At 43.0% G+C, this 21,681-nt stretch overlaps 1 protein-coding gene across 1 annotated transcript; it reads right to left on the bottom strand.

Moving 5' to 3' along the window:
* Positions 1–3,991: 3,991 nt before the first annotated feature.
* Positions 3,992–21,091, bottom strand: LOC102236536. The gene is made up of 8 exons (XM_023330007.1): positions 20,449–21,091; positions 14,308–14,418; positions 13,602–13,732; positions 12,731–12,938; positions 11,620–12,107; positions 7,560–11,535; positions 6,866–6,953; positions 3,992–6,320 (listed from the first exon to the last, which is right to left on the bottom strand). The coding sequence occupies exons 1-8, from the start codon at positions 21,089–21,091 to the stop codon at positions 5,708–5,710; spliced, it is 6,258 nt and encodes a 2,085-aa protein (XP_023185775.1). The 3' UTR covers positions 3,992–5,707.
* Between the last annotated feature and the right edge of the window lie 590 nt (positions 21,092–21,681).

Genomic DNA, 21,681 nt, shown 5'->3' with positions numbered 1-21,681 from the left:
AACTAAATATTTAATTCACAAATTAAATATTTAGTAAGTTATATATTTAGTGTCTGACTAAATGTTTAAATCTGAGCTAAATATTTAGTTATCAAACAAAACATATCAAAATTAAATATCCAAGGATTTATTTTCTAAGCTAACTATTGAGCAAGCAGGCAAAATACCTGCTTACTAACTAAATATTTATGTTTGATCTACATATTTAGTTTAAAAAAATAAATATTTAGCTAGAAAAAAACTTAATTTGGAACTAAACATTTAGTTTGGAAACTAGATATTTAGCACAGATTTAAATATTTAGTTGAGAATTAAATATTTACCTTCCTATCTAAATATTTAATTTGAAAGCTAAATATTTTATTTGGAAAAATTATTATTTTCAAAGAAAAAAAATATTTAGTTTGAAAACAAACTATTTAGTTTACACTTAAACACTTAGTTAGGACATAAATAATTTAAAAGTTAAATATTTAGTTTGTCAACTAAATGATATTTTAAACTAAACTAAATTATATATTTTTAAAACTCAACATTTAGCTTTTAAGCTAAATATTTAGTGTGTGAACTAAATATTTTGTTTGTAACTGTGACATTTGGTGAAAATAAGGCTTTTTAAATAAACTAAATTATTGCTGTTAATGTGTCACTTTACAAATTTATTCCAGACGTTGTTTCAGTGATTCTGTCTCTTCACCAGGTTTGAGGAAAGACGGTTTGATGATCTGAACTTCAGGAAACCTGCAGACGCTCCTGAAGTTCAGAGAAGAAGAGTGAGATCTGCAGAGTGCGGCTGCTGGCACGCCAGCGGCGGGCGGCGAAGTCTCGCTGCGATGACTGAGATGACTGAAAGCGTTCCGTTCTGCCAGCCGCCCTGCGTGCTAACGCTCCTCCACTGTCAACAACGTGTTACCGTGACAACGGGAAAACACACAGACGCACTCACGAGAGATTTCTCCTGATTCTTCTCCACACAAGCGATTAGGAGTTTGAGACACGTGACGGTCTGGATCAGAAGGCAGTGGGATGGGACCAGAACCGGACCTGTCGGAACCGGACTTGTTGGTACAGCAGCTGAACTCCAGAGCATTACAGCACAACGATGGAGAAAAACACAGCACTGATGTTTTTGGCTCAGTTTTCAGACAATCATAAAGTTGTGCGCCTCCATAATGACACGCATTAAACACATTAAGTTAGAGTTCAGGTCAAAGGTCAGCCGGGCCGTGGTAAACTATGTGTTCAGGCTCCAGAGACGCCAGTAAATCTTTTTTTTTTCCAACAATATTTTTATTGTATTTTTTACAGTATATCTGCCATATAACCAATACAATAAACCAGACCAACAAACGCCCTGTTAGATACATATCTGCATACATTCCTTTAACTATACAGGAGATAATAGTCCACTGCTGAGGCTCCCTGGTTTAACATTATGGTTTGACATCAATCTTGTCTTTAGCTGGTTTCTTCGTCTTGTGACAAGTCCTCTGCTTCAACAAAATTCCTGAAGGGTCTCCAAATAATTCGCTTTTCCAGTAAATTTTTTTATTCCCTGCAGAACCAACATCAGAACCAAACATCCACACCGCTGAATGTTAGAACAGGATCAGTAGGTTCCGCTGTGTCAGCACTTTGCACGTCTGCAGGCGAAATGTAACGAGACGTAAACCGTTTCCTGTTGGATTCTCCCTCCAGGACCGACTGAGTCTTCATGAAATGAATGCTGAAATTTGTCTGAATCTGCTGGCAGCGAGACGAACAAACTCCACTTGTTCTTCACACAGACCAGTGGAAATATCTGCAGGAGTTAACCAGCGGCACCGTTCTGCACATCCAAAACACTCAGGGTCAGGGGTCAAACTGGGGCATCCTGCAAAATTCTCTTTAATTCCTGCAAAATGACCCAAAAATCTCTAAACTTGAACCTTCAGAACATTTTAAAACCCAAAACCTTCAACGGTTTCCACCACTGGTGACTGGAAATAGAAGCGCCTGAGTTGAACTGAAACCTGCTGGATGAAACCATCTGGAGTCCGTCCATCACTACCATCATCATCATCATCATCATCATCTGCTGATCCAGGACCGGTCTGCTCAGGTACCAGGTCTAAAGCATTTCTGCAGCTCCCTTTGGGTTCCCCAACCCTTCAGATCTGAATAACAAGGCTGAGACTTACTTTCAGTTAAATATGTTGCATTTTCTATTTTTCTATAGAAATCCCAAACAGGAACCTTTTATTTACATGTTTCCAGTACACCTGTAAATCTGATGCACAAGCTACATCCGCTAACAGCGATGGACGCTGAAGCTGCTTCTCTCGACCCTCTGGGGTTAATTTCTGCCTCAAAATGATCTGATTGGTTGCCAGAAAAGACTGTTGTTGTGTTCAGGTTGTGCTAAAAGGAGTTAGCAATGAATGTATTCAAGCCTAAAATAGCATCTCAATGCTAAATATGTTGCTAATGCTAATGTTAGCATCTAAAGAAGCTCCCTGAGGGATCAGAATTTCCTGAAACTCTTTAAAGATGAACTTTGCTCCAATCTGAAGAACAGATTAAAAATAATAAATATATTTGTTGTTGAGGCAAAAATTGTGTTTTTGCTAAATCCCTGACAAATGTAGCATCAAAAAGGGCTTTTGAATTGAAATATTTCTTTTGTCAAAAGTTTTAGATTAAAATGTGATTAATTACATACCTTGTAATTCACTCGACTACATTCTTTTCCCTGCAGATGTAATCACAACACACAAGACAGCAAACAGCATAAAAACAGAGAAATTCTACAAAACTGTTTCAAACTCCAAGCTTGTCTGGTAAAAACAGAAGAAAATCTTTCATGTTGTATTTTTGTTGTTGCAAAAATCCTTCCTGTGTATGAAAAATGATGCAGAACTATCTAACTCTGATAACCGTCTTCCAGGGAGGCTCTGGAGAAATTAGAAACCTGAAGTTAAAACAGAAAAACCTCTGAACTCAAACAGTGTGAAGCTTCACTGAAACGTTTAAGAAACTTCAGGAAGTCATAACATCAACTGAACCGCTGGAGCTTTTCAAGAACCCTTAACAACCCAAACCCATCTCAGTCCTCTTCAGACTGTTTGGGTCAGTTTTATTCATCCAGAACCTCCTGAAAACTCTTTGTTATAGTTGGATTCACTCAGCCGGGCCTCTAAAGGCCAGATTCGCTTTTTGGATCAAACTCAACTCTCAGAACTAGTAATAGTTAAACCATAAATCTGAAGGTAAACTAGAACTTCTCTCTGCAGGCCAACAGTGGCTCAAGGTCACCACCTAGTGGCCAAACAAAGAACTGCATCCTGTAGAGTAAAGACTCAAAAGAGGAAAAAAATAAACTAAAAATGGATTACTGCTGAAAAATATCAAAAAGATCAACAAGATAAAAATGAGTGAATCTTCTTTAAATCGAACAAAATGGGTGTTTGTGCTGCTACCATTTTAAAGATATTAAATGTTTCCATTGGTCGTCATTAATATCTTCTAAACAAAAGCAGCACAAATTAACATTTTTGCTGCCCAAATGTGGCCGAGTTGATTATTGATTGGGAGCTGTTTGACCTCTTATGACCTCTGGGTCATAAGAGTTTATTAATTTATTAATAAATAACATTTATTAATATCTCTAAAATGATAACTGCATAAACGTTTGACACCAATTCTGTTAGATTTGACAGAAGCAGAGAAATAAAACGACACTCACCTTTAAAAACAGAAACAAAGATCAGAACTGAGCGTCCAGCTGCCATTTAGGTCGTCTGGTGGCGGTTCTAGATGCTCTAGCTCTATGAATCAAGCCTTCCTTCAGGATGCAGAACCATTATTAGCAGTCAGACACTAGAGGTACAATAAAACCCCAAAGCACAGAAAGTTTGAATAAGTGCAGATAGGATGGAAGTGGACGGGAAACACAGAAGATACATGCAAAAGAAAAACATAATGATTAAAAAAATAGAGTCTACAGGACTGATGAGACGAATCCAGAGTTTTTTCTTTATTGCTTCAGTAATATGTCTTCTTACATATAAACTCTTCTTTCTAAACACATTCAGTTCCCATCTCTATTTTACTTCACAGTGCTTCTTCCTTTCTAAACTGTTTTATTATTTAACATTTATTACATCCGACCTGCTTTTACATTCACACTGAGGAAACAAACGGATCCTCAAACTGAACAGCAAATATCCTCTTAGCCATTAAATGTCTTTTTTCCACTTCCTCTAGTTCTGGAGAGTCAAACAGACTTTTACTTGTTGAGATGCTACAAATACGAAATCAGGTAAAAACATGAAAACAAGATAAGAAATTAGAGCCAACCAGAGTTATTTACAGAAAACGTTCATTTCAGTCGTCTTGACAACAGAGGAAAGCAGGTTTAGAAATATCTCAACCTGCAAGAAACAAAAATAAAACCAGAAACACTTAAATTCACTTAAAAATATGTTTTTTTTCCCTAATCCAAACAAAGTTATAGTGGAGTTCAGGGTAACTGTTAGAAACATGATGATGTATAAAAAGACTAAACATTCATAGTAAATATGATTTATGTCTCCAAGTGTAGAGAAATAAAAACATTACAGTCAATAGATTTCTACCTGACTCCAGGTTATTAAATATGGGTATTTAAAGATTGTTGTTGACTTTGTGCAGTTTTGTACTTTTATACTGTAAACAAGAAAAGTTCAGGAGTAATGTTGGTGAACCTGGTATCTCATGGATAAACTGCACATCTGGAGATGAAACTGTGGATTTCAAAGTGTGACATCATCACTAGATAAGAGAAACATCCAGTAGTAAAATCTGAAAAAAGTGAAACTAACTTCAGTGGAAACTGTAAACGATATCAAAAAGTAAATCAGGTAAATAAAGTCCAACGTTTAAACAGAGTTCCTAGAGAAGAGTCCGACTGAGAACTGGGTTTCTCACCATTTACACCAAATTCACAGGATTGTAGAGGCAAAGTTACATTTGTAAAATATAGAGTATTGCTTTGAGTGTGTTCAGGAAAAATGGTAAATAGTGATACTGCGAAGCTTTTGCACTCGCTGCCCTGCAAGCTAACTGTCAGTTAGCCACTGCTTTACTGGTAAGTTTTCAAATATAACTAAGTTATCAATCATAATTACAAAAAAAAAACTAGAAACTTTATGAGAAAAAATGAATCAGAATTTTGTTAAAGTTAGAAAAATCTCCTGTCAGGAAACAAAATGTTCACCAGAAAGTGCAAAACAATCAATGACAGTAAAGAAATGAAATTGAACATTAGCTGTTTCCGTCCAACGTCAGAATCTGGAGTGAACGTTTCACATGTCGCAAAAAAGACGATGCAAGTTTGATGTGTTTCCATCAACCAGGTCGACGCTACGCATGGCTGTAATAAACAGGAAGTAGAGGCTTTTAGCTAGCACGGACTTTAAATGTTTCTGGTTTGGTGCCTCTGGTAAGGCTCAGCTCCACCAGTGGATTGGAGAATTTTACTGTTTTCATCAACATTTTCTAATGCAATACTTAATGGAAACATGGCTAATGAGTTTAAGTTCTGGAGGAATTCAGTCCATGGTCATGAGGGGACCCATAAGGGCTGGAACCAGGCTTATGTGGGAAGCTTGGGTCCAATCAGCTAAGCCGACGTCAGTCCAGGTACATCCACACACTTCAGAGCTGCTTTTGTCTGTAAACGTGTCGGTTAAGAAGCCTCAACCATGCTCAGACTGGATTCTCTTCCAACTAAAATCTCCCCATCTTCCTCCTCATCTTCCCCTTCCAAGATGGCGGTCATGGGGGCAGCGAAGAGGCGGCAGCGTCCGGCGAACCGTCGGCTGCTGGAGCAGGGGGGAGTGAGGGAGCGAGGTCGCATGTGAGAGGAGGAGAAGACGAGGACGGGCGAGGAAGAGGTGAGCAGCATCAGATCCCGGCGCCTCCAGCCAAACATCATGGAGAGCTCACAGGGAGATAAAGGAGGGGCGTTCACAGACAGAAAGCTGCTGGACCTCCCATCATCCAACGGGTCAGAGGTCAGGGGAGGAGGAGGCATCTTCTGAGGGTCAGCAGGAGGCGGAAACTGACCGACACAAAGTCGCTCCACCGCCGAGATCCTGGAAGACGCCTCGACTCGACTGCCCTTCCTCAGCAGGAGAGCCTTGAAACTCTCACTTCTGGCTGACCTGGGGTTCCTGAACCCTGCTGCCCGGGTCAGGCAGGGGTCAGTGGGAGTCTCCAGAGGGGAAGAGGAGGAGGACGAAGAGGAGGACAGAGGGACTTCTCCAAAGTCTTTTCTTCCAAGCATCTTTCGCTTCGATCTGCGAAAATTAGACAAGAAGCACCAGTTAGAGCCTTGGGTCCGGTCAGTTTAAGGAGTTTTTGATTTGGCCAAGTACTTTTCACAGCTGTGACTGGACCAAACATCCAAATCACATCAAGTGCCTCTTAATGAGTTTAACCTGCTTCAGCCAACCAGATTTAAAGGGACAGGTCTGTGGGAGGAAAGCTGTTGAAACCTAACTGGAGGGTAAGGGTCAGAGGGCCAGAGGGAATGAAAGCAGCAAGGAAACAAGATAGGAGACAGATGGACCTCCAAGCAGAGAGGTTATAGATGCACATATTTAGGTAACAAGGGTTGATTTCACTTTACGGTGCTAGGTTACAGGAATCAGGAGTTGGAACTGCACCATCTACATATTTACTGCCCAGTTCAAAGGTTTACCTGCAACCTGGTTACCGACACGTTCATGCGGTTCCTTCCCATACTGCACTGCTCCAGAGGCAGAGGAAGGGATCAAGCAGATGTGAGGATGTGCATTGACGGTTGTTAGAACACCAGAACTCAGTATCAACTGAAGACTACCTGTGGATGATGGTGAACAGATCCTCTGTAGTTCGAGGACGACCAGAGATCAACATCTGATCCGCCGAAACGTTGACGAACACATCGTCTGAAAAACAAATTATCATCAATTCTCTTTCATTAAGTCTAAAATAGACTTGATAAGAACAACCAGTTGATCTCCAAGTTTTCCAACAGTGTATCATTTCAGAAAAAACTTCAAAACTAGAACATTTAGACACAACAAATGACAGATTTTCAGTTCATTTTAACAGTGAGGGCAGCTGAAGAGCTTCCAGGTTGAGTTGATCATGGGATCCTATACAAACGTTTTTGATAAATCCACATGTCCAAACTCTCTCGGCCACTTGGTTCATGGACACTGAAAACCTGAAGACTAAAGCAGTTTGCTAAACCTGTCACTGGATGATGACAGGAACCCAATTCTGATGATTGATTTTAGGGTCACTACTAAGAATGTACTCTTACTGTGTGACTCCACTGCTGCTGTTTTAGATTATACTAGTCCTACAGTGCAAAACTAAGAAAGTACACACATCCAATATTATGTCCTGTCAACCTTGGAAGTTGGTCATAATTCTATAAATTCATTACTTCTATCTGAAAAGTTCAACTTCTCAAGGCTCTGATGAGAACAACCTGAAGAATCCACTATCGCCTCGTCGTCACTGTAACCAAAATATCTGCAACTCACCATCTGAAGACCTGCTGGCCTCCTTGGCCTCATCATCTTTCTGCTGGGGCTCTTCCTTTCCTGGTTCCTCCTCCTCTTCATCTGGTTCTTTGATCAGGAGGTCTGGAAGTGATAGCTCCCCCTGCAGGCTCTCAGTTGACAGCAAACTGCTGAGGGAAATCCTGCTCTGACCAATCAGAGTGTACGAGCTTTCAGAGTCACTCGTCTCTTGGTTGCACACTTTGAATTTCCTTCGCCTGCTGATCCTTTCTTTTATCACATCTGGTTCATCTTCTGATGATGATGAAGACGATGATGAAGAAGAGGAGGAAGATGACGATGACGATGAGGGAGAGGGCTCCATTTTTTGGGACATCATCAACAAATGTCGGCCTGGCCGCCTCTTCCTCACCCTCCTGGATTTACCTTTTTTGTTGGATGACGTCATCATCATCATCATCATGACTGTTTTCTTCCTCTCCTTCTCTTCCAGTCTATCTTCCTCCTCCTCCTCTTCCTCATCTTCAGCAAGTGAGGACTTCATAAACCTCCTATGGTTGGTAATCTCCTCATCCTGCTGCCTTGTCCCAATGATCCTACCAAAACCAGGCTCAGCCACCCCAGGTTGAATTGCCTCTGTCCAGGTAGAAGTGGTTTTACGGGCTCCTGAGGGGCCCATCCCCATTAATGGGGACCCTGAAGAGTGATGGGTCTCAGAGGCATCGACCATTTGTGATGAGCTGCAGGATTTGTTGTAAGTATTACCAGCTGTAGTTTCTAAGGTGCTTCTGGTTTCCATTGTGGTCTGAGTTTCTAAAGTATCACCGGTTGCTGAAGTCCCGTTGAGTTTCTCTCCAGTGTGTTTGGATGCAAAAGCTGGTTTTGCTGTTTTGGGAGAGGTCAACGAAGGATCTGGCTTCTTGTGGAAAATCTGTGGCTTCTGCCTTTGAGGAGAACTGGCAGGTGAGTTTCTTGAGTTCATCAAGCATCCTGGTATTTCTGAATTGTCAGAGTTGACTGTCAAGTGCTTTGGCAATGGCATGTTGCTAGTTGAACATGTATAGGACTGTGTGTTAAAGGAATCTGAAGCGTTATGTCTAGGAAAGGACTCTGTGATACGCCCAGGGCTATTGGGCCCTCCTGGCCCTCTTCTAGGCTTTGGGGATGTCAAGGGACCCAGAATGCCCAGATCAGGCTTCTTAGGGGGAACAGGTTTCTCTGGGGAGTACAGCTTCCTTGGATTGCTTGACCAAAGATCCGTATTATTGTTTTTCACATCAGTCTTATTTTGTATTTCTGATTTATTCTTTTCATTTCTTTCATATTCGTTTATCTTTTCTGTTACATTGGTCGTCTTTTCTCTCAAACATTTTATATGCTTTGCAAAGTCTGCTTCTGAGGAAAGTTGCTCTAATGGAGGATTCTGGATATTATTATTCATACAATATGTGTCATCATCATCAGGACACATTTTTACCCACGGACTGTCAGGACTGGAGACATTTACACTCGCCACAGGGGGACACATGTCAGAATCTTTATTCTGTTGCCCATTGACTCGGACATTTTGCGTGATTTCTTTGCTAAACTTAACGTCATGGTCTTTCTGACTAACTGAGCTGCCGTGTTGTCTTTGAATCTTTGCTTCGCCTGACTCTGCAGTGGAAATCCTGCTCTCACTTTTTATTGGGTCTTTGCAATAAAGTACTGACTGTTTTACTTCAGTACTGACTATTAATGGATTTGTGTTACAGGTAGCTTGTTTGGCTCCAGACACCTCTGCATCAGCATTGGCCAGACAATTAAGAAATGACTCATTTAACACATCACAGTCCTGTTGAGTCTTTTCCCTTTGGCTTCTGTTAGCTCTAACTTCAGGGTGAAGTTGGCTGTCAGTTGGGTCATGTTCGGTGTCCAGTACTGCCTGATTTTTGACCGAGCGGAGCTTGACACGCTGCAATGCTTGAGCAGTGATCAGATGAGAGTGGGGCCTTGGAGATGTGCCCAAACTTGATGGAAGAAAAGAAAAGGAGGAAGGTTCAGGAAGAGCAGGAGATGGAGGTGAAGGTGGCAGAGGAGGAGAGTCAGCTGTGTCAGATAATTCAAAAGATGGTTGAGAAGGTTGGTAGAGTGACAAAGGATCAAAGTGGGATGGTACCGTCGAGACCAGAGAGTGATGCGAAGTCTGCCTCACAGCATAGGAGTAGGGAGGAGGAGGAGGCCGGGTCGGGATAGGTAGAGGAGGAGGAGGAGGTAGAGATAGAGCTGGGAGACCATTGGGAAATGGAGGAGGCTTGGTAAGAGACGGAGGAACATGGAAGCAAAATTCAGGCTTTGAAGGAGTTTTAAGTGGTGAAGGAGGAGAAGAAGAGGAAGACTGTACAGGAGGTGGAGGGATAGAAGTGATAGCTGGAGATACAGGGAGGCAGAATCCAGGGATTGTAGGAGAAGACTGTGGAAGAGGAGGTGGAGGAGGAGGAGGAGGAGGAAGACAAGAAGCATGAAGGCAAAACTCAGGGACTGGAAAGGTGGACTGTGGGAGTGGAGGAGGAGGAGGAGGAGGAGGAGGAGGAGGAAGATCAGGAGTTGGAGGGCAGAACTTGGAAGCAGGGGGAGTGGACTGTGGAAGTGGAGGAGGAGGTGGAGGAGGAGGTATTCCAGTGAGAAGTGATTGCCTGGCTAAGGAGTCAGATGAGGTGTAGGAGGAGAGAGAGGAGGAGGAGGAAAATGAGGAAGAGAGAAGTGATGACTTCCTCTGTGGCACTGGAGGCCTTGGCTTCTCTTTTCCTCGAGACCTGGTCCTGGAGAGGGAAGAGGCTGTGGGGGAAAATGGTGAGATTGAAGAGCATGAAGTAAAGAAAGGGGAGGTTGGAGGAAGGGAAAATGCTCCTGGGCTTGCTGTAAGAGGAGAGGAAGGATTCTGGGGGGAAGAGACTGGAGTTCCAGGACTGGGAGTGTTGGACTGGCTGGAGTAACCACTGGATGGAGAGGCAAGGCGCTGAAGCCCAGCAACAGAGGAGTCGGGTTGATGGTTGAGAGAGAGTTTCAGGTCTTTATCCTCTGAACTTGGGTATCCAGGGTTAAGCGCTTGGCAGTGTTTGGGGCTCATTGGGTTGGCACTGGAAGGGTCGGAGTCAGTGGTAGTTGCCTTTTGGGAGTTTGGACTTAAAGGCTCAAAGGTTGTGACTGTCCCGCAGTTCAGACCACTCTGACGGCGTTTTGCATTACTCCGGGGCACCCAGGGGTCAGGGAAGGTCTGAGGAGATGATTTAGGCGTATGCAAGCTGCTGCGATCCACACGGGGGCTCCGGTCAGGACGTGGGCTGGTTGTTGAACGAGAGGCTTTGCTGCGACCTGGCCGACGCCTCAAAGAGTCGGAGCGCAGCGGTGGGGGAGGTGGGCGCTTGGACTTGCGTAGGGAGATGCTGCGTGTCATAGAGCGAGAGTAGAACGCTGAAGTGCTGGACTTCCTTTTCTCCCGGTTCAGCAAGGGAGATGAAGACATCTTCTCTGAACAAAGGGAGGTGTTGTCAATGCAGAGAGGGGTGGAGCGACCAGAAGAAAGAAGGGGTTCACAGTTCCAGCCTTCTTCAGAGACACATCTTTTGTCCTGAGTGAAACCGCTGTGGATGCTGGAGGCAGGGGAAAGAGGTCTGTAGCTCCAGCTTTCCCCACTACAGGAGTCACCATCAGAGAAGTTCTGGGTATTTTCCTGGGTCATGGTCTGATCAGCCAGAGCATGGTAACTAAACTGAGACACAGAATCAGCGATGCTTGAAGAGGAGAGGTAGTGAGAGGAGCCGACATTTAAAGGCCCATCACTGGGATAAGACCACTCCGATTGCAATTGGCTGGGGGTGTCAGAGATGCAGGAGTTGACAGGAGAAGAAGGAAAACAAGACGATGAGGAAGAAGGAGACTGGGGTATGACTCTGGCATTGGAGTCGTAGGGCAACAGCGGCTGGAAATCACTTGGGAAACCTTGCTGATCCTGCGACTGCAGAGAAAACGACAAGAAAAGAGACAATCTTTAACTTGGCTGTGGTTAATTCAGTGTGGCACTACTTTTCCTTGGACTGACCTGGCTGTAAGATGAGGAAGCACTGAGTGTCCTGTAGGTGGTGCTGTTAAAGCTGACCTCCAAGCTCAGAGAGGAGTTGGTGGGAATACGGGGGAGGCTGTCGATCTCAGAGGAAGACGAGTGACAGGAGTTGGGCTGTTTGCCAACATTTGGTGAGGAGGTGAGGGAGGCCATGAGGCTGGACATGACTTCACCCTTTGGGGCTCTGATTCTCCTGGAGGTAGACGGTCCCTCCTTTCTGCCCCTTTCACTCTCCTCCATCGCCTCCTCCATGCTCTTTTGCTGATGTGAGGAGGAGGATGAGGAAGGAAGTCGACCCACTGTTGAGTACTGGCCAGGCAGATTCACTGGAGCCGAAGGCTTGGGGATGACATCGTCTGATATCACAGAAACGGTTTTACGGCGGCTCAGTTTTTGAGGTCTTCGATTTAATGAGTCGCCATTAGAGATTGTTCTCCGAAAACTGGCCTGTCGGTCAAAACTCTCACCTTAAAGGCAAATAAACAACAAATTACTCCATCTTTGGAGTTTAGGCAACAGATTACAAACAAATCAGAATACTTTGTTACTCTGAATAAATCAAACTATTACAGGACAGCTGCTTCTTTAAGATGATGGACTACTTGTTGCTTTTAGGACTCAAGAATAACTGGTTTGGTTTAGGAATAAAAAATCTTCACTTTGGTTGAAGATCCCAGAATCTTTTTGGGATAAACTTTTGAAAAATTATTTTACAGTTCTCATTCCAACTTCATCTTCACTTTGGTCTAAGAAATAAATGATTCGACTTAATAAATAAAACGACTTTGTCACATTAAAGGGTTGCACAATTGTTAGGACTGTTGCCTGGCAACCTGGTTGCCTCATGGTTGTTTGTCCTGGTGTCTCCATGTCTCCAAGCTTGATAATAACTTTTATGTGGTAAAAAAAAAAAATCAATAGTTTTTGGTTGGATTGAGGAATTAAGAAACGAGTTAAAGGTAAATAAATTGTGGCATTAGCTAAAACAAATGTGTTTTTTCCTACTTAATGTTCAAAAGTGAAGCTGAAGTGGCGTATGATCTGAACTGGTTGCTAATTCAACGGTACTGCCAGGTTCTGGTCTCTGTACCCGTTACGTTGATGGGAACTATATCAGCGGCGACGGCCTCCGCCTGCTGCCTCATCTTCTCCTCCGGCGTTGGAAGGCGCTGAAGAGGCTCTGTGTCGGATCCATCATCCCAGCTGGAAGTGAGACTGATGGGATTCAGGACCAGTGGGGTCATGGGTCGCGTGTTGGGGAGGAAGAACTTCTCATCTTCATCTGAAGACGCTGAAGACTGAAAAAAAAACAAGGATTAATTTAAACCCAAGATCAACTAGGAACAGTTTAAATCCAGTTTTCTGCTTCAGGGTTTAAATGTCGACTAGCAGGGAGCTAAAGGTACAGGAGACTATCTAAACTAACTTTAGGAAGTTTGGTCTCTGTTTACCTTTCTCCTCCAAAATGAAAACTTGAAACAAACTGAAAAACAAGACTGAGAGAAAAAGTCCAAGACTCTGGACCTCTGAGAGGAAGAGATGAGTGAGAGAAAGAGGACAAAACAAACGATTAGAGTTTTCTGGATGCAGCATGATGGTGGAAGAACAGTGGCAATGCCTGAGTTTGACCAGCAGGTGGCAGCAGAAGTCAAACATCTTCATAGCTGCAGAGTAAATTAAGGGTTAAATCAGAATTTCAAACCTTTAAAATGAAATAATGTGAAAGCAGAACCAGAATGAGTCAAGATGTGTAACTGATAACAGAATCCTGTTGGCTGCAGAACCGGGCCTGAAGTCTGGATGAATAATTAATGGATGTGTTTCTGTTTATGAGGCTTCATATGAAATAATCCCTGCAGGATTATAATCTGCAGTGTGTAGTCATCGCTTCATGACTCATTAGGCCTCCGTTCCCCTGCGGTCGTTTCAGCCTCATTAATATTCATGAGTCACCATCTCACCATCGCTCTGCCTCTGCTCCGCCAGCCTCTGTGAGCGCCGCCCTCTGATTGGTCCAGACCACACAATGGAGCAAAGGTGGGGCTTGGTGGGCGGGGCTTGAAGCGGTCATGCTGAGTCAGCCCGTTGTAAGCTGTGGACAGACAGAAAGAAAAGGAAGAGCCAATCAGCAGGTAGATCTGCCACTGCTGGCTGTGAAGAGGAGCAGTGCTGCAGCTGCTGCAGCTGCTGCAGCTGCGATGCAGTCTGCAGCAGATCAGTGCTGCAGCAGAGCAGTGCTGCAGCAGAGCGCCACTGCAGTCCAACTGCAACACTCATTTCTTCTCTCACATGTCTGCAGATCAATACCTTTTCATTTAAAGATCATAAAATCTGAAGCTTCAGGGGAGAGAAAACTAAAACCGATCAATTTATTCCTCTGGACTGTAAAGCAGAAAAAACATTTTATTTTAATTCAAAGCAGAAAGACTAAACCTGTTAAAGTGGTCAGTGATGCTCCAGACTTTCTGAAGGTCAGTCTCTGTTTTAGTTTGACTTTAGTTGATTTTAATACATATTTAATGGTTTTATAAATCCTTCTGCTCTAAACTGAGAGACAGAAACTCCCTTATCTTCAACCAACAGTCTGTAGTTTTGTCTCTTTCTCTCTTTGTCCTTTTTCTCGTCTCTCCTCTCCATCTGGTCAGACTACCTCAGTATTCATCTCACCTCGCAGGTCATCAGCGCTGCCCGACCGCCGTTTCCCAGGAATGAAGCGCAGACCCTGCGGAGGCTTCTGGGTACTGTAGTGAACAGACCATTTGCTGTCCCTGTCCCCTGCTGCAGAGACAAAGACAAAGACAGAATAATCAGTGAGAGGCTTTCTGTGTTTAATCTCGTTTCAGCAGATTTCCTCTCACACCGAGTTGCAGCTCTCAGCAGCCGTCAAGGTGACCCTGGTTCTCAGCTTCAGGGGCTTTTAATTTGAAGGAAAGGCTGTCTGACTTTCAGGGGGATTCAGTGGACAGATGTGTGGACAGATGTCCCATTCAACTCTCAGTTTTCTGTAAATCAGAGCCAGAACTCTGGCACATAAAAACAGACGACCATTTAAATGGTGACAGGATGTGAACCCCTGAAACATTTTGGTTTTATTTGCAACATGAATAAACTCAATCAGGACCGAAGACAAATACTGAATAATCAAACGCGTGTAAAACAAGATTTATGGTCCATAAACACAACAAACCGACTTCTGCATTCGGTCCAGAAAATGTTTCTGTTCATCTGGAGACGACACAATAAGTCTGACTCTGCAAAACCAAGTATTGACCTTTGACACCTGATGTCAAGCTTTCAGAAAGCGGTCCTCTCCGCCATGATGATCACATTCACTCCTGTGCAGCTGGACAGTTTTATTTATTTGATTTCACTGTAAAAACCAGGATAAAAACTAAACTTTTAATTTGATCGTCCTGATGAGAAACGAACGGCGAAGGAGAAACGGCGCCAGGACTCGGTGAATTCATGAGTTTTCAGCAAAAGATTTTTACAAGTAAAGAAGATTAACGTTTATATACTTTGTAAGTAAGTAAGATTAGAAAGATAAAATCAAATATCACATTATGGAGAAGTGAAAATGCCCATCAGTCATGTAGCTTAGCATGTGTGAAAAACACTGGTAATCATAAATGATGCTTAAAACACAGTAATAAATTATTTGGTGTGAATTTATGCTATTTGATCAAATCAATAAACACATCAGTGCTAATAATGAGACCCAAGTAGGAATTATATTTACACAGATAAATTATCTCTACTTGAGAAAATCAGTCAAAACTCCAGAATCTCACTTTCGGCCATCATGGCGCCTCAGCAGGATTAGGACATTTATTTATTACAGATCAATAACTGTTGTGCTCAAAATGCGACGATTTATCTGTGTTTTGTAAAACTCGGATCAAGGTTGCAGATTGTTGGAGCTGTTCTGTTTAATTTCACTTTGAGATGAATAAAATATTTTTGATTTTAATTGTTTATCATAGATCTAGTTTGGATTTAGATCTCAAAACACAAGAGCAGAAGTTCTGCTGCATTTTATGAGAAACTTTAACAAGAAAACAAACATTTTAAAACATTAAAGTCATTTTACCAAGTCGAGGTTCAGGGTTTTTTAGGATCCATGTAAGAAGGTTGGACCAGAATTTAATAAAGTGTCTATATAGTTATTACCGATTAAAATATTCAAATATTGGGTGATCATGGATCAATCGCCTCTTGTTTCTACTGGGAACCATTAAAAGCTCTGGTTCTGTCCAGAACATCTCCTGAGGGTCCAGTTCTCCCAGCACAGCAGAACCTCCACAGATGAAATGTTTCCAAACATATGAACATAAAAAGTGAAGTTCTGGTTGGAGTCACTGAGGATGAGGAGAACGAACCAATAAACCGATCGATCAATCAATTAATCAATCAATCACCTCTACTGTCAGTCACTCTCAGTTCATAAGACAAAGAAATCTGAACACAGATCAAACTGCCGACCTCAACTACGTTTGGTCCGATGTAAAAACCCGACAGCCAATCACAGACCAGGATGATATGAGGTCATCTTCATAGATCCATAACTGATATCTATTGATCCTGACTGACCCAGTTTCTGCTCCTCCTCATCGTCACGGCTGCATCTCCTACCTGTGGTCCTGGTCAGGAATCTGAGGACGGATTTGATGGCCGCTCCGATCAGAACCATGACGACGCCACGCAGCCTCACACACACACTCACACACACTCCTGCGGCTGCAGTAATGCAGCTCCGCTCGCTGCGACGCCGCTCTCCTCCCACTCCTCTCTCTCTCCCTCTCTCGTTCGCCCCCAGCCTCTTTCTCCCTCCCTCACTTCCACACACACACACACACACACACACCTGCCACGCTGGCAGGACGCCAGCGCTGCTGCGCCCTTCAGGAGTCACCAGGTGATGAAGGTCACCTGCAGCCGCTGCAGGAACGTGTTGCTTTGAAGATGAAGGGGAAGTGTGTGTTTGTGAAACGTTTTATCTTTTATTCTCTGTGTTCTGGACAATCCGTCCGCAGAAACCCAGAAAATAATGAGCCGAGTTCTGCATCAGCTGAGAGATAAAAGGCCTCATTATGTCTCACTTTATGAATCCTTCATGTTTTATTCTGTCACTCTGAAGATCTTAGAGCAGCTGGATGTTTGGAGGGTTTGTGTTGCTTTAATGCCTTTTTCAGTCCAAGTCTCAACATGTTTATTGGGGATATGTAGATTCTATCAAATATTTAATGCAACATTTTCTAGTTTAGTTCAGGAGGTTGACGTCTCCTCTTTATTTCCCTGTTGTTCACTCTTTGTTTTTCCTCGTTGTTTTGTCCTTCATAATGTTTTTGCTTCCATCTTTTTGATATTATATTGTATCTCTTCATCTCCTTTGGTCTGTCGTCATGTTTTATTTGCAGTATTGATGTTACTCCAGGCTTTAAGGTGGTAAAAGCTGAAACGTGTCCAGTTTCTCCACAGACTTTGTAGATTACAGATGATTAAAATGGATCCAATAAGAGTTTTTATAATCTTTAAAGAAACCTCTTGGTGTAACGTTTTCCAGTCCAAGTCTCTGAAGAGGAGAAATATTTACCTCTAAATGGTTTTGTGTTTCCTGTTCAGCTGATGGTGAAGCAGATCCAAACTGGACTTTAAGGTTCTGAAATAAAAACTTTAGACTCTGAGTGTTGGACCAGCAGCTGACCCGTCCTTCAGCTCCGTCCTCCATAATTAGTTTTAGTGGTTAATTGGGTTCACCTCCATCACCAGTGCCAAACTGGGACAGTTCCAGTTGGTAAATGTGTCGACAATGTGGAGCAGCTAATTACAGTGTTCAAGGCTGACGGCCTCCCTGTCTGTTCATCTCCATCTTCCCTCTGTTGTAATTAGTTTCAATAATTAGACACCAAGTAGGTCAAATTATCTCACTGCTATATTTAGTAGCAAGAGGCTCAATCAGAACCGTCAGAACGTCAGGAAATAAAGAAAAATCTATTATTTATATTCCTAAGCTTCTTAAAGATGCTGAAAGTGACAGAATTATGTTTGGTTCACATGTAAAATATTAAAATGGTCAATAAACATGTTGGATAAATCAGATTTTAGATGGGAGCGGTTCCAACGTTCTACTAAAACGATGGGATCCGTCTTAACACGCAGCAGGAAGAAATAATGATCAAACTTTTGCTCATGTGGCCAAAGTTGTAGATTCAAAAGATTCAAAAAAACAAAACTACAACCTATAATTAAGCAAAAAACGTAGATTGGTATTTATTATAAATCTAAAACTTGAAAGGGATTTTTTATGATGGTGCATCAGACAGAAAAAAGGAGTAAATTTAGAGATTAATCAAGATTTTGGAAAAAAATTTCTGAATTTGCTCTCAAAATTTTAAAAGATTTTTTATGCAAAGATTTACTACTTTGTTTTCCTCCTACAATGACTCTAATACACTGTAGCAGATTTAGCTTGTTGCTGGATTAAAAGGAAAGTATCTAGTTTTCTTTTGCTTGTTTTTTTGGGCTCGATTGAATAAATGTATTTTCAGTAATAAGAACAGGATTTAGGTCACTTTGTTTCACAACGTTTGCTATATTTAGCCAAGTTTATGAAAGAATAAAAGCTGATTTGGGTGCAGAAAAGTTGACTTTTCAGTAAAAGTCTCTTGGTTTCACCTTTTATTAAAACAAAAATACTTTGTGTTTTACTTTACATTTTCCTGTGTAAAAAAATCATGTTGGTAATGATTTTTATTGTGATTACAAATTTAGTTTCCTGTGTCAGAGTGACTATTAACACAAAGACAAAACGGTTAAGCAGCGGCTCAAGCTCTAAAATCCATAATGTGGTTTAATTGGATCAATTCTGCAAGAAATGATGCAAAAGTAGAAAAATACGACAGCAGTGAGATTTTAGGGAGAAACGACTTTTTTCCAGTGTCAACATGGCTGACGGAAAAACAAGGAGGTGAAGCTGCCAGGCAGCAGCTGCTGCAGCCATACGGGCCGCTCATCTGCTGGAACAGGAATTAGCCTTTAGCTTAGCATATGGAGCTGCTGCTAATCCAGGCACACAAATACACACAGAGCAGATTACACACAGAGGAGGTCATTAGGAGAAACACAGGCAGCTGGTTGTGTTACGAGTTACCTGAGAAGAACAGGATCTGTGACGCATTATTGTTCAGACGATGAGAGAGAGAGAGAGAAATGTTCACAGAGCTACAGGTTCTGACCCAAACACATTTCAGGATCCAACCTTCAGCAGACTTGATGCAGTTTAGTGTCAACACTGATCATGTGATCAATAATGCAGCAGAGATTCCTGCTGAGACACAGAAAAGTAAAAGGGGCCAAACGGAGGAAAACCCAGATAATCCTCATTTAAAGAACCTCGATCTGCTCAGCATCAAATATTCATGGCTTTGAAACAGTTTGAATAACAGAAAATGGAAACTTCATTTCCTGAACTGTAAGAACTGCAGCTAGTGTTCCTTCTACTCTAGCTCTAGACTCTGGTTTAATGAGAGTTTTAAGGCTGAATTCTCACCAGTTCAGAGGGAGGTGAAAATAGGTAATCGTTCACTTGAAGTGAACTCTGTGTGGTTCAATATGTGAACAAGGGAACAGCAAACCGCTCCAAAAGCAGGAAACATGCTACAGCGCAGTGCATTCTGGGTAAATACAACCAAAGCAAACGCACTAGCAGGAGAAATGGCTGGTGGTCAAGAGAGAAAATCCTACAACCACTGAAATCTTATGCCTCCATTTTTGTTTCCAGGAGGAAGTTGTGCTCAGAGGTTTTCATGTCGTTTCCTTCAGTGGTTCTTAGTGCAGCGCCCCCACAGGTGAGGAGGGGAACAGGTTGCTCAAGGGGTTTGGTTGGTTTGATTCAGAGCAGAGAAAAAGAACCACAGCAGCTGGAGATGAACAAATGTTGCAGTTTTGGTCCCAATAGAACAGAGTCTACTAAACTGTCAGGTGGGAAAAGCAGCCCAAAGTTTCTCTCTGTGAGCCAACAGATGTCTACCCAAAAGAAAAGGATCAATGGGAACAAATAGGGGAAAAAAGGTCAAAGTTAAAAGTACTTTGTAGAAGACAATCACAACGTTTCTTTATTGGAGTTTAACTGAATCTTTATTGGGTCATTGTGAAGACCAAACAGATTCAGGTCAGACCAGCTGCCACAAGTTTGGATCAAGACGTTTGGTGAGTTTATACCAAATGTTTCAGGATGAGTTAAGGCTCTTCCTCAAACTGACCAAACAGAGGTTCAGTATGAAGTTATCTTCTACAAAAGGATCCAAACACCGAGGGAAAAAGAGGTTGGACAGGTACTGGTGGTCAAGACCAGTTGGCCAAAGACCAAGACTTTGAGGAAGGCAGCAACCGATCTGAGACCAAGACCAAACCAGTGTGAGACCGTTTTCAAGACCGTTGCTGAAATCATGACAATGTAGCAAACTTTAAAATAAAATTTCAAGCTTTCAAAATTCTGATTTCCCACTGAAGTAGGTAAGAGAGGTACTGTCATGAGACGATCCCGAGATCAGACCCAAACCCAAAGGGACATCCAGAACCAAACCAAGACCAAAAGGTTTGCTGGTTGGGACCAAACTGGGACAACTTCACACTGGATAAGGGACAGAACGATTCAGACCATCGATACTCGATCCTGATAACCAAAGCTAGCAGAAGTAGTCGCATCCAATGAACTGAAACCAGAATAAGTAGTGAATGTTTTATGGGAGTATACTGGTTCCTCTAACTGGTGTAAAATCAGAACATTGTCCAGGCTGAGAGTCGTACCTTTCTGGAGAAGCGGTGTGGTTGACAAGGCTTCCTGCTTCGAGCCGTTCCCCTGGCGACGTCGGAACCAAAGAAATCTGGTCTTGCGCCTCTTGGTGGGCTGGTAGCGGTACTGCGGTGGCACCTCTGGTTCCTTTGGAGGGTTTGTGACGCCCAACAGGTTGGGGGCAGGAAGGGCGTATCCGGGGCGGGGCTCTGGGGACGGGGGGCAGGAACTGGTCCGGCGCCGATGGCTGAGGATGGGGCAAGAGGGGCGCGGCACCTGCAGGGGCGAGGTCTGACTCTTCACACATGACTCAGGGGAGAAGAAGAGTTTCCCATGAGCCTCCAGTGGGAGGGAAGGGTGAACATGCTGCCGCGGTGGGAGGTGCCAGGGGTTTCCCTGAAGGTGAGGTGGGAGGGGCTTCCTGTCACCTGAAGGCGACGCCGGCCTGGCGTTTAGCCCCAACATGGCGCTCTGCTGCTGGTAGATCTTGGCGCTGAGCAGGCGCCGCCTCAGGCTGCCCTCCGTTTTCGGCTGCAAGGCGGCCATCTTGCGTGGAAGAAGCTCATCGCGCTCTTCGTCGGGTCCCCGGTTCCAGCAGTGTGACGACGCTCCAGGCCCCGCCCCCTCGCCGCCCAGACAGTCAACGTAAGAAATCATCCTGTCTGATTGGCTAGATGGTGAACGAGCCCTGATTCATGATATCAGCACCAAACTAGATCCACTGTTAGCTTAGCAACACATGAAATAATGTTTCCAAAAACAGGAGAAAGACTTTTATTTCTCCCACTTAAGTGGAAGAAAAACATCAAATGTAAAAAAAAATTAAAAGCCTTTAACTCTTTTAATCTTGCAGAGGATAATAATCAGTCGTCCTGCATGTAGCAACCTTTTAATCTCAGCAGTTGAAGCTGAAAATGGGCCAAAGGAGATTCTTCAGAGTAAATCCAGAAAGTTCATCAAAGTCTTTCCCACGACAGTGAAAATAAATTTGTTTTTTCAGATTAAAAGAAACATTTCCAAGATGTCTGACGACGTTTCCAGATAAAAAACAACCAAAAATCGTCCAGATTTAGAGTGAAACTCTGCAGCTTCTTCTCATTCCTTCACAGAACAAACCAAACATCCCAAACCTTCGTCTCTTCCGCTCTGCCTGCGCTCTGCAGGTTTAATCTGCTAACAGGGATTATCCAGGTCTGCAGATGGCCAGAGTCAACAGGTTTCCACCTCCACATGTTCCCGCCTCATTT

Source organism: Xiphophorus maculatus, chromosome 24 (genome assembly GCF_002775205.1).
Source record: "Xiphophorus maculatus strain JP 163 A chromosome 24, X_maculatus-5.0-male, whole genome shotgun sequence".
Classification (NCBI taxonomy): Eukaryota; Metazoa; Chordata; class Actinopteri; order Cyprinodontiformes; family Poeciliidae; genus Xiphophorus; species Xiphophorus maculatus.
This window is presented reverse-complemented; position numbering and strand designations above follow the sequence as displayed.

Coding starts and splice junctions, on each gene's coding strand:
- LOC102236536 (XM_023330007.1), bottom strand. CDS start 21,091: ATGATTTCTTACGTTGACTGTCTGGGCGGCGAGGGGGCGGGGCCTGGA. Junction 12,939..13,601: donor GGAGCAGAGGCAGAGCGATG/GTGAGATGGTGA, acceptor TTTTTTTTTCAG/TCTTCAGCGTCTTCAGATGA. Junction 11,536..11,619: donor CTTCCTCATCTTACAGCCAG/GTCAGTCCAAGG, acceptor TTTTCTCTGCAG/TCGCAGGATCAGCAAGGTTT.